Source organism: Spodoptera frugiperda, chromosome 22 (genome assembly GCF_023101765.2).
Source record: "Spodoptera frugiperda isolate SF20-4 chromosome 22, AGI-APGP_CSIRO_Sfru_2.0, whole genome shotgun sequence".
NCBI lineage: Eukaryota > Metazoa > Arthropoda > Insecta > Lepidoptera > Noctuidae > Spodoptera > Spodoptera frugiperda.
In genome coordinates this window covers 1,238,217-1,250,578 of record NC_064233.1, presented here as the reverse complement: position 1 = coordinate 1,250,578, position 12,362 = coordinate 1,238,217, and the positions used below count along the sequence as shown (strand labels likewise).

Below are 12,362 nucleotides of genomic sequence, written 5' to 3'. Positions count from 1 at the left end.
TTTCCGAAAATTTCTCAGTAGTAGCACGGGGTCTGGAATTGTCCCCCTATTACACGGGACTTATTATAACACAAATGGTGAAAAGTGGGTGTACATTGCATAGCGGCATGCGCAAATGCTCCTCTGCCTACCCCTTCGGGGATAAAGGTGACGTTGCATGTACTCTAGATAAATGAATGAATTTTACGAATATGTTTTTTTTTTAATTTTAATTTTCTTTTGTGCGCAGGGAACAGGGGCAGCGCCAGCGGTAAGTATATGTACAGTATACAACGTGTAACAAAATACCCATATACATCAAGAAGCGCTGATGAATACAGGTTGAATAGAGTCTCTACACGAAGATTCTGCTTAAAATAAGTTTAAAAAAAAAATTTACCAAATACTTGGTATCGCATGGTTCTTGATTTTAAATCATACAAACATGTCACACTACAGGGGTCACTCGCTATTATTACGAAACATTTCTTCTGTCAATCTGATCGCCTAGTACCTGTCTACCTAATTTTGAATCAACGGGGGAGCTGTCTGTTCTTTCTGTGTAGCAGTCATGCTAGCTAAGGAGGAGGGGGAGCAGGTGGAATGGTCCTCCTGTCCTCCCCCCTCCCTCACGCCCCAGTCGCCGCAGGAAACACCGGCCGTAGGGGATCGCGACGATCACTGGGCGCCGGCGCCGCACAGTAATGCATTGTTCGCGCTACTCTAGTATATTAGTCATCATCATCATCATCATCAGCCTATAGCAGTCCACTGCTGTATATTAGTCGATCATGATAAATTAATTAATAATACGAGTAGGTATATTAATTATAAAGGACTGTCTCGTTGGCCGAGTGGTTGCAAGTACGACTGCCGGGCCGGCAAGTACGACTGCCGGGGTTCGAATCCCGGGTCGGGCAAAGTATTACTGGTCTTGTTTCGGTTTTTCGAAAATTTCTCAGTGGTAGCACGGAGTCTGGAAACGCGCCCGGTATATGGCAATAGGCTCACCCCCTATTACATGGGACTTACAATAGAAATCGTGAAAAGTGGGTGTACATAGTGGCAGTTTGTTCCATATTGTGCACCTCTGCCTACCCCTTCGGAGATTAAAGGCGTGACGATATGTATGTATGTATATTAATTTTATTTTTTATTTCTTTTTCTCTTTTCAGGCAACAGTGCCTACGACACCGCCAACAGTACGTATATATTATACAGTATAGACCCTTGTAAGAATGCCAGTGACCGCTCGGTCGTCGCCCGAGATTTTTACGCCGATGTGCCGGCGGCGGTGGACAAACGCTCTCACTCGCGCACTCAGAGTCATTTAATGGTTATTTAACCCAGTCCTTAGCAATTGTTTTCCATACAAAATCGTTACTAAAGAATACTTTAAGTAAGCATTAAATGACTCTGAGTGTGGCAGTTAGTGTCTAAACACACTATGCCGAACGTACGCTGCCGAAGTTCTGCGGCTGATTTTACGTTCCAACGTATTCGGCTGATATGACGTATGGAGTACTGTTCTCACCTTTGGAACGGCTCGGCCAAATACCAGCTGGATGCGCTCGAACACGAAGCGCTTCGCTTCAAGCTTCCTTGTGCGAACTGCTAGGGAGTGGAACTCCTTGCCGGAGTCTGTGTTTCCTGATGGGTATATCTTGGGTGTCTTCAAGGCCCGAGTGAATAGGTTGCTTATGGGCAGACGTGCTCCACCGTAGGCCGCATCATCACTTACCATCAGGTGAGATAGCGGCCAAACGTCGACCCATTAAATGTAAAAAAAAAAATATTCGGCATAATGTGTCGCCAGTAATTCAAATAGCATTGCAGGCATAATCATGCCAAACTTCTGTCGCGTATTGTATCCTCGGCATAGTGTGTTTAGACACTTATAGTTAGAACGGGAACGATGTCATTTTCACGATACTTCGTAGATTTGTACATCGATTACTTAGACAATTGCCGACAGTTTGCGTGATTGTTTCTTTTCCTTTGGTAGGGTATTCCAAGTTGGTACTGTTGCCCCCTGGGGCCTTAGTCTGCTATTACAATTGTGTCACAATGGTCGATCATTGAGCAGTGCAAGAGGGAAGGAGCTATACAACCTACATAGCTCCGTCCCTCTTGCACTGATGACTGACACAATTGTAATAGCAGACTAAGGCCCCAGGTCAATATCTGGTGATGAGATGCCAAGGAAATCGAGGGCAACCCTCAAGTTTTAAGCATATGTTACGTTTATTCTGATAATTGCATAAAATTATTCAACCATTCAGAGACTTGAAATGATGATCATCAGATGATGATGTGGCCCAATTTTATTTATTTCTGTCATCTCTTCATATCCTAAACAGTAAGAAATAAACGACGTTTAAAACAAAAATCAGGTTCCAAAAAAAAAAACAAAAAATTTTACCTACCTGGGTATCACTATTGACTAGTGGGTACCTACAGTTTTTTAAACGTAGTTTTAAAACGCTATAGTTTAATGAATGAATAAGATAGATGACTAATTTTTATTTCAATGTCCGTCTTGTAGATTATTTTAAAACATTACACACGTATTTTTTATTTTCTCACGGCAACAAATACTTTCGAAGATAATTATATTGATTTGATATATCGCGTGACGTCACTTCTAAGTACGTTTTATACGTAGAAATTACGTAATTGCTCCCACTCCTAAACGTTTGATTCGTTTTATCAAAGTATTGTTGTCTTATATGACCTAATAAAAAAACACGTGTCTAATATTTTTTCGTTACCTAACTGACGGACTAATTAGATTTATTTTTTTTGTACCCCGTCATCATCCCTATTGTACGATTGCGTTCTTAATGTCTGTAATCTTTTATTCCTCAGCCTCCCAAGCCTACAGAAACAGTGAGTATATTTATATCTTTACAACATGATTGCGTGCTATGTAGGTATGTGCCATCAGAGATGTGCTATGTAGATAGCTAAGTTGCGGGTCTGCGGACGGCGAGCAAGGGTAGCTCGCCGCCCGACCAGAACCAGACCCGTGCGTACGGCGCGTCGCGTTTCGCGCGCGCCTCAAAGAGCCAGACCACCACAGACGGGCCCCAGTAGGGCTGATGTCCGATCCGGAGCTGCGGACAACGTAAAAGGTTACCGGGGCTCCGGCTCAAAGCAGGAGAAGGAACGGGGTGGTTTTTAGTCAGTAAGAGTCTGACACTCCCTCCCGCCTCACCCAAGGCGGGAGAAGTCATTGGACGATTTTCGCCTTCAAAAAAAAAAAAAAAGATAGCTAAGTTGTGTAAGATGCGCAGCTCAAGTATGCGATGTATTGATAGTAGGGAAGCCATCCATAGCATGCTCTATCCATATAAAAAGCATAGCATAGCTGAGTCACGGTAACCTCACTTACACAACGGAACACAACGCAAGCGTTGTTTCACGTCGGGTTTTTGTGAGACCAGTGCCGGCGTAGGAGCCACTGATACCCCGGGCGAAAATATTATGGCGCCCACTTGAGAGAAGGAATACCAAGTGTTAGTTTTTTGCTGATCCCAAGTAAAATTACATTAACGGCGCATTCCAATAACCTACCTATCGGTAGATTTGCCTACCAGCGCAGCGGTAGAATTTTGACACATTTTGTATGGAGCTTATGTCAAAATTCTACCGCTGGTAGGCAAATCTACCGATAGGTAGGTTATTGGAATGCGCCGTAAGAATTTCATCTTTCCTTTAGCTTTACCCAGGGCTAACGACGCGGACGTAGAAAGTTTTGTAGCTCCTCTTTTTAATAAATATATATTTTTTAATTTTTTTGGCGCCCCCCAGAATTTGTCGCCCTGGGCTATCGCCCCATCACGCCCCCCCCCCTAACGCCAGCACTGTGTGAGACCGTGGTATAACTCCGGTCGAACCGGCCCATTCTCCACTGTACACATTTAGCTTGTTGTATGTTTGTCTACACTTATAACATGTTTTAATATATTTTCTTTTAGATAAACGCCGAATATGAGTTTACTCCAGAGGAGGAGACAAGTGTAAGTATTCGATTTTACTTTACAGTACTCACTTTGTACATTTTAGTGTAGAGCACAGGGGCGTAGTCACCTCTGCCTACCCCTTCGGGGATAAAAGGCGTGACGTTGTGTGTGTACTAGGTATATTAAGCCTGCAAAAGTGTAACCAAACGTTGTAACGTACGCAAGTCGCGCTATGTGAGTCGAGGGGCCTTAAAAAGTTATTTGCAAAAGTTGAAGACAGTAAATTCTTAAAAATAAGATTTTTTTCTAATGTATCCGTTGATTAGCATTTAATAAACGGATCCTTTTAAACTGCGATCTCCAACCCGTTTACCAAGCGAGGCTTACAGCATCCGCTTTTGTATAGGAGGTCCTCAGTCCAGCAGTGTCCTGTCGCGGGCGGAGGAGGTACTTACTTTGCCTCCACAACAATAATTACGTATCACAAGATTACCTAAAAATCAGTCGGTTTACTCGTGTTAATTTACGGAGAAAACCTCTACTAGTTTCGAGTCGTAGAGGGACTCTTCATTATGAACAGCGTCCGAAGACGCGGCGACGTCGCGCACCCTACTATGACTCGAAACTAGTAGAGTTTTTCTCCATTAATTTACGTGAGAAAACCGTTTTTTTTTTAGTAAATGAATACTACATTAACTCACGATAGTTATTACGAAAATGTCACAAGATTATTTCATTTTGACTCTTGGTTCCTCTTTTGTTCTCAGACTCCAGCCAACATGACGAAAGAAGTGACGCCTGGTACAGCGGCTGTGAGTATAACTTTAAAATTCGTTACACCTGTTGTTTAATGTTTTTTTAATTAACAAATTAAGTGTCTGCCTCGTCTGCTGGACAAGGGGTCCAGGGTCGGCCAAAGTATTACTGGGCTTTTTTCTCTCAGTAGTAGCACGTAGTCTGGTATTATGCCCAGTATATGGCAATAGACTCACCCCTATTAGGCAGTTATCCCACCGGCAACGATGAACGAGTAACGAGTAGAGCTAGAACTAGAAACGAGTGAAAACGAGTAAAAACAAAAACAAACAAGTGAAGCGAGCACTCGCCGGCAGTGTGAACAGTCAGCGATCAACTATTTGTATATGCATCTCTTTTGTTTACATGGAAAGTATATCTATTGTACGTTTCTTGAGCGAGAAAATAGCCGATAGTTAGTCGTTCACTCGCCGTTGGTGGGACAACTGCCTTACATGGGACTTATAACACCAATGGTGAATTGTGGGTGTACGTTGTATAGCGGCATAACGTGCTGTAATGTGCACCTCTGCCTGCCTTCGGGGATAAAAGGCGTGAAGTTTTTTTTCTGATTTCATATTTTTTACAAGCGTCGCCGTGTAGTCACGTGAGAGTAGAATACAATGAGGACAAGGGTAGGAACAGCTGTCCAACATTACAACGACCAATGCTGTGACACTCCTTCCCTATTGGACGAGGAAGGAGGGGTTCACACCAGCGCCATCTAGTGAACAAAACCACCGGCTCCATTGTCACCTCCCAGGGGCCTTAGTCTTGCACACTGAGCAGTGCAAGAGGGACGGAGCTATGTAGGTTGTATAGCTCCGTCCCTCTTGCAATGTTCAGTGATCGACCATTCTGACACAATTGTAATAGCAGACTAAGGCCCCAGGATTCGCGAGTCGTGGCGCCAGCAGCCTGTCTCATACTTCTTTTTCTTCTCCTCTAATAACATCTTCTGATTTCGTTGCGTGATTCAAGACAGTCATTCATTTCCCTGGGACGCGCCGGACTTCAATGTTCCGGTGTTTTCATGGTTGCATCTACTGTAGATCCTGGTGCACAGGAGTTGCAGCGGTACGGGAGGTTGTGGCGGGCTTGTCCCGTAAAAATAAGCCTGTCTCATACATTGACTGGACCTAGAGCCATATTAGTATCTGTATTGTGACGTGTCACGTGTCGCCAAATGCTTGCAGCAGTTTTGTGGCCACTGTGTCACTACTCTTTTTTATGGTATAAGCTGGTAAACGAGTAGACGGATCACCTGATGGTAAGCAATCGCCGCCACTCATGGACAACCGAAACAACAGAGGCGTTACAAGTGCGTTGCCAGTCTTTTGAAGGTTAGAAAGTATGGGTTGTCGGGGATTGGGAAGATTGAGAAGGGTATTTGGGCCTCCGGTAACCTCACTCACACAACACATTTTCTGTGAGGCCGTGGTATGACTCCGGTCGAGCCGGCCCTGCAGTGCTGAAGTATGGCATGCAATAAGTGTGTCGCTCCCTTAAACTGCGGTCTCCAATCCAGCCGTGGTGATGGCACATCCATCTTCTATAGATGAGGCTCATTGTCCAGCAGTGGAGTGTGCTACTGGCGTATGCACGACTGTGTACTGTGTCATGTTGCAAACTTTCCAATTGTATGTCTGTTAGCTGTTTTAATGTTATTTTCGTTTGTTTTTCTATAGGTTAGCACCAGGTCCGTTGCTCAAGATTGGCAGGTAAGCACTTTTTTATGTAATAGCGTAACGGCAAACGAGCATCTAGATCACCGGATGGTAAGCAATCGCCAACGCCCATTGAAACACAACGCAAGCGTTGTTTCACGTCGGTCTTCTGTGAGGCCGTGGTATCACTGGGCCGGTCCCGCGGTGCCGAAGCATGGCTCTCCCGAAAAGTTGCTAATAGTTTTGAACTTTTTACTCAAGTCAACTTCAACTCAAGTGTCGTATATGTCGTTAGCTATTAAGGTGAACACAGACCTGCATCAAACGGATTAATATTTTAGACTGCGTCCACTGTATCGACAGCAATCGGATGGGTCCACTTTTACTCGGATTTTTGGTATCGGTATTTCATATCATCAGTATGCATCGCATGTAGACATTGCCTATAAGCGGTCCGTACGATGCGGATCAGTGGACGCAGTTGTATGAGTTTCTATACAAGACAAACTGAAATCCGTTGCGGCCTGTGGACGCTTTTATACACCAGCGGTACGGCAGAGGCGACTTCTGCCGTGGACACGAGCCAACGGTGGTTGCCGTGGACACGAGCCCACGGTGGCTGCCGTGGACACGAGCCCACGGTGGATGCCGTGGACACGAGCCCACGGTGGCTGCCGTGGACACGAGCCGACAGTGGCTGTCGTGGACACGAGCCCACGGTGGCTGCCGTGGACACGAGCCCACGGTGGCTGCTGTGGACACGAGCCCACGGTGGCTGCCGTGGACACGAGCCCACGGTGGCTGCCGTGGACACGAGCCCACGGTGGCTGCCGTGGACACGAGCCCACGGTGGCTGCCGTGGACACGAGCCCACGGTGGCTGCTGTGGACACGAGCCCACGGTGGCTGCCGTGGACACGAGCCCACGGTGGATGCCGTGGACACGAGCCCACGGTGGCTGCCGTGGACGCGAGCCCACGGTGGCTGCCGTGAACACCTCGACGCATTCTGCCAAGTCAATCGTTAATGAATGTATGTTTGGTTTCAGTTTCCAGACTACACGACGTTCGATATCACGGTGAGTACAACACTGCTTGTTCACTAGCTACCCCACGCTGTGCCACTCGCTCACACGGAGCATTTAGCTTCGAGATTCCTTGTGTGAAACAGTTTGCCAGAGTCTGAAGAGAAAAAAGTGACGTTTACGACACGAGACAACAGTCACAGTTCCCTAAGAGAGTGCCTCGGACTAAGATTATAAATTGATCGAATGGCTCTCTTCTGCAGCAAAAAGACTGAATGTCAGCAGCATTCCCTAACAGGAGAATACCATATGACATGACACTATGGAAATAACTAAAGTATACTAGTCGCGCTGTAGTTACATCGGAAACACCAGAGGCGTTACAAGTGCGTTGCCGGCTTTTTGAAGCCGGAGCCGTTGCCAGAGTTAGAAAATAGGAATTTAATGGTTTTTGGGGAATCGAGGATTGCGAAGATTGGGAAGGGGGGAAATTGGGCCTCCGGGAACCTCATTCACACAACGAAACACAACGTAAGCGTTGTTTCACGTCGGTTTTCGGTGAGGCCCAATCGTGCCGAGTCGTGGCTCTCCCTCTCCCACACTTGTTATGTTTTGTATTTAGTTCCTCGAAGCATGATAAATATGTTGAATTACTTATTTATTGTATATTTGTATGTTGTTTCAGCCAAAACCGCGGTATACGGTAAGTATTACATTTACATTACATTTCTTAAAATATACTGATAATCTTTTACTTGCCATTAAGAATAGGGATGATGACGGGGTATGAAACTTTAAAATCTATTTAGTCTGTCAGTTAGGTAATGAAAAAATATTAGACACGTATTTTTCTTTAATTTATCATATAAGGTAACAATACTTAGATAAAACGAATCGAAGTTTAAGAGTGGGAGAATATACGTCATTTCTACATATAAAATGTACCTTTTTTTTTTAGAAGTGATGTCACGCGATATTTCAAATCAATTTATCTTCGAAAGTATTTGTTTCCGTAACAAAATAAAGAATACGTGTCTAATGTTTTAAAATAATCTACAAGACGGACGTTGAAATAAAAATTAGTCATCTACCCTATTCATCGGTAATGTGACCGTTTCATCTCGATTGTATGTGAGGCTGTGGTATCACTCCGAGCCGGCCCAGCAGTGCCGAAGCATGGCTCTCCCACACTTAATCATAAACCATGATGTTCATGTTACCTGCATACCAAATGACTTGTTGAAATGTTGCAGTAATATTTTTATTATTGACTGACTGCCCCGTTGGTCGAGTCGCAAGTGCGACTGCCGTACAAGGGATTTCGGGTTCGATTCCCGAGTCGGGCAAAGAATTACTAGGGTTTTTCGGTTTTTCGAAAATTTCTCAGTACGGAGTCTGGAATTGTGCCCAGTATATGGCAATAGGCTCACCCCCTATTACATGGGACTTATAACATTTGTGTGTTATTGTGGATTTGCAATAAAGAATTATGAATTATGAATTAGTTAGTTAGTTAGTTAAGATATAATGACACATATAACTTTGCAAGGGTATAATGTCGATAAAGAAAATATTTTGGAGACATGGTTCGAAGGTATAAGGTATATTCATGAACTGAAACAAATGTTACATAGTGATATCTCTGAACTAAATATAAACAATAAAGCTAATTATTAACAGCGCCACCTCTGGAGAGCTATGAACACAAATGGTGAAAAGTGGGTGTACATTGTATAGCGGCATTACGTGCCGTAATGTGCACCTCTGCCTACCTCTTCGAGGATAAAAGGCGTGACGTTGCTTCAGTTGCTTTATTTTTATTATTAAATTGTTTTGTTTGTCTACTGTGTAGGGCACGACTCGTCCGCGGCCCAAACTCAATTTGACTGTGAGTATAAACATTTACTTAATTACAATTTGAGCGCATTAAAATGATTGAATATACATGTCCATTACATTTATTGCAAATTGAATAATACTACTGAACTGCAGGGCACAGACCTGGACATCAATATGATCCTAGGCATCCTAGCCAACCTGACGTACGACTACGAGTGGAACCTCACCGAGGAGTTCAACCGGACGATCATAGAGTGAGTATCAGCCACCAGTGCCAGCATTGCGAGAGGGATGGAGCTATACAACCTATATAGCTCCGTCCCTCTCGCACTGCTCAGTGATCGACCATTCTGACACAATTGTAATAGCAGACTAAGGCCCCAGGGCAGTGATTGGGCGATGGCCCAGGGCGACAAATTCTGGGGGGCGCCAAGGTCTGAAGTTGGAGTCTCTTGCCTCTCCTGGTGCAAACCCTCAGAACTGGGCTCTACGCTCTGTGCATTTGCATATTTTTACCCGACTGCGCCAGAAGGAGGGTTATGTTTTTTTCTGTTACATGTATGTATGTATGTATGTATAATTGTTTGGCACGCTCTGCAGCCTAAACGGCTTGATGGATTTTGACTTGAGAGGTGTCGTTAGATTCGTATTTACTGTGAGAGTGACACTGGATATATCAAAATAATAAAAAAACAAAATGGCGGATTTTTTTTTATTCGATAAAAACTAATGCTTGACTACAATCCCACCTGATGGTAAGTAGTGATGTAATCGTTGATGGTGAGGCGCACTAGTTTCTTAAGAGCCTATTCACTCTAGACTTGAAGATACCCACATTGTAATCGGATGGAAAAACCGCAGCAGGCAGATTGTTCTTTAAGCAGTCGGGACCCATTTTAGAAAGCCAGCCGTATGTGCCCTCACAAAGTCTTTATATTTAGAATGGGTCCCGACTGCTTAAATTTTACGATGACTTTCTTGTTTTAGGGTTTTTTCATTTTAATATTATAAAGAAACGCAGTCGGGTTTTTTAGTTTTTTAAATTACCTTTTTTTTATTGAGATTTTTTTTTGGTGCAATACTGGCGCCCACTTGAGTTAAGTGGGCGCCACAATATTTTCGCCCGGGGTATCAGTGGCCCTTACGCCGGCACTGCACCAGGGGGCCCTCGTGTCGCGTACGCCTGTATAAACCCTGGCTCTGGTCCTCAGGTCAGGCGCACCGAAGTGTCCCACGCCGTCCGAGCCCACCACCACGGTCACCACGCCTGCCGCCTACGACTTCTCCAAGTCCCCCGTCGTCAGCAAGGTACGTGGCCAGGGTCCAGCTCGGTAGTGCAGCTAGTCCTGACCTGACCGTGTCCCGCACTGTCCAGTGCTTCGTCTGCGGGCTGACCACCACGGAGATCCCGCGCAGCGCGCACTGTGCTGACGCGTTCGGCGGAGACTTCCTGCCGCTGGCGCCCGTCGACGCCCGCTCCCGAAGCCACATCGCCTCCTTCAGGAAGTATTGCCGGCGCATGGACGTGTGAGTGTTACTGCTGCATGTTTCAAACAATAAAGGAAATAAAAGGTCTGAGTTGGAGGTGTCAGTAACACTGTATCGAGATAGCTGCAGACGAGGATGCGGATCTGTGATGGTAAGCAACAGTCGCTGCCCGAGGACACCAGCAACACCAGAGGACCATTGCGTTGCCAAACTTTTTCGGGTTAGGTATTTGAGGATGAGGATTCTTACTCCTTCTTATCCAGAACAATTTAAGTTACCATCTTAGGGGTTAGTTTCATTGATAGTCAGAAAGACGGGCAATTCTATTTAAGACGTTTCCAAAGTATTTGTATGTATCTGGAGTAATTGGTGCCTGCCTCGTCCGCCCGCAGCCACAACTTCGTGGAGAACCCGCGGGAGCCGCGCTCCATCTACGGGCGGTTCACCGGCGGCTGCGCAGTCCGCTGGACGGACCTGTCGGGCGTGTACACGCAGCGCACCTGCCGCGCCAAGTTCCGGCCGCTGCTGGGCAGGCACTTCGGCAGCAAGCGGCTGGCCAAGCTGGAGCTGGCGCTCATAGTGGGTACTAGATACACTACATGGCTGCGTCGGTGTGTGTGCACACACAGCTACAGGGCTTGTGTTTCAGAACGTGAAGAACGGCTGCATCGCCAGCCCGATGGCGACGCTGCTGCCGCTGTCGCGCGGCATCTCGCTGTACGCGCGCTTCCACGCGTGCGTCTGCACGGGCAACTGGTGCAACCTGGCGCCGCCTGCGCCCGCGCCGCTGCTGCAGCGCGCGCTCCACGCCCTCTATGCGCTGCTGTCGCACTTGCTTTGTCAACAACAGGACCTGAGGATGGGAACATAGGAATTTCGTATCGTTTGATTTTTGTATTGTTTGTATGTAAGTATCTACAATTATACAATCACGAGTATCAAAGTGTATGTTTGTTTCACTTTACATTCTCCCGTCCCAGTCGGTCCATACAACTGTACCCTTAGTACGAGTTTGCTTTACGTTGAACGAAAACGAAACGAGAGCGCGTTCGGCGCTTTGATTGGCCGGCTCGAATGAACCAACCAATAAAAGCGCCCTCTGATATAAAGTATACAGGCAGCCAAGGTCCGTAAAATTTGGGAAAGGTTGGTGGCAACCTGTATGTATGATATAATATCGCCGCACCACTACTTATAATACGGGACACAGTTATACAGCAAAGATTTTCAAATAATTTTTAGGAGTTTTTTTAGGATTAAAGAAACTGAAATAGTTTGTATTACACGTGACAGATGACAGAAGTCGCACGGTGACGGTCGATACATGACGTAATAAATTCTACATAGCACAATCATAACAACATAACATCGCACTGAAGTATACATGGGAATAAACATGGATAGAAAGAAAATATAAAATCCCAATGATCAATAAATTGTATGACAGTTAGCCTGTCCAAACACGATCACCTCGCCTGGTCGGAGGATCCTTCTTTTCTGATCTTAAGGAACGTTACTCTCTGTTCTGTAAAATAGCATTTGAATGAATAGACAAGATTTTATTTACTATACTAGATATAAAAAAGTACCCATAGGTATAGCTATA

The 12,362-nt window shown here is 45.3% G+C and overlaps 1 protein-coding gene across 1 annotated transcript; it reads left to right on the top strand.

The window, feature by feature from the left end:
* Positions 1-234: 234 nt before the first annotated feature.
* On the top strand, positions 235-11,702 carry LOC118279903 (uncharacterized). The gene is made up of 14 exons (XM_050702769.1): positions 235-250; positions 1,155-1,181; positions 2,848-2,868; positions 3,960-4,001; positions 4,712-4,756; positions 6,428-6,460; positions 7,454-7,483; positions 8,115-8,132; positions 9,282-9,317; positions 9,422-9,522; positions 10,480-10,576; positions 10,644-10,795; positions 11,149-11,335; positions 11,406-11,702. The coding sequence occupies exons 5-14, from the start codon at positions 4,724-4,726 to the stop codon at positions 11,625-11,627; spliced, it is 909 nt and encodes a 302-aa protein (XP_050558726.1). The 5' UTR covers positions 235-250; positions 1,155-1,181; positions 2,848-2,868; positions 3,960-4,001; positions 4,712-4,723; the 3' UTR covers positions 11,628-11,702.
* The last annotated feature ends 660 nt before the right edge of the window (positions 11,703-12,362 follow it).

Excerpts from the sequence above, each read along its gene's own strand:
- LOC118279903 (XM_050702769.1), top strand. The coding sequence starts at position 4,724 with ATGACGAAAGAAGTGACGCCTGGTACAGCGGCT. Across the intron at positions 9,523-10,479 it reads TTCAACCGGACGATCATAGA|GTCAGGCGCACCGAAGTGTC; the intron begins GTGAGTATCAGC and ends TCTGGTCCTCAG. Across the intron at positions 10,577-10,643 it reads AGTCCCCCGTCGTCAGCAAG|TGCTTCGTCTGCGGGCTGAC; the intron begins GTACGTGGCCAG and ends CGCACTGTCCAG.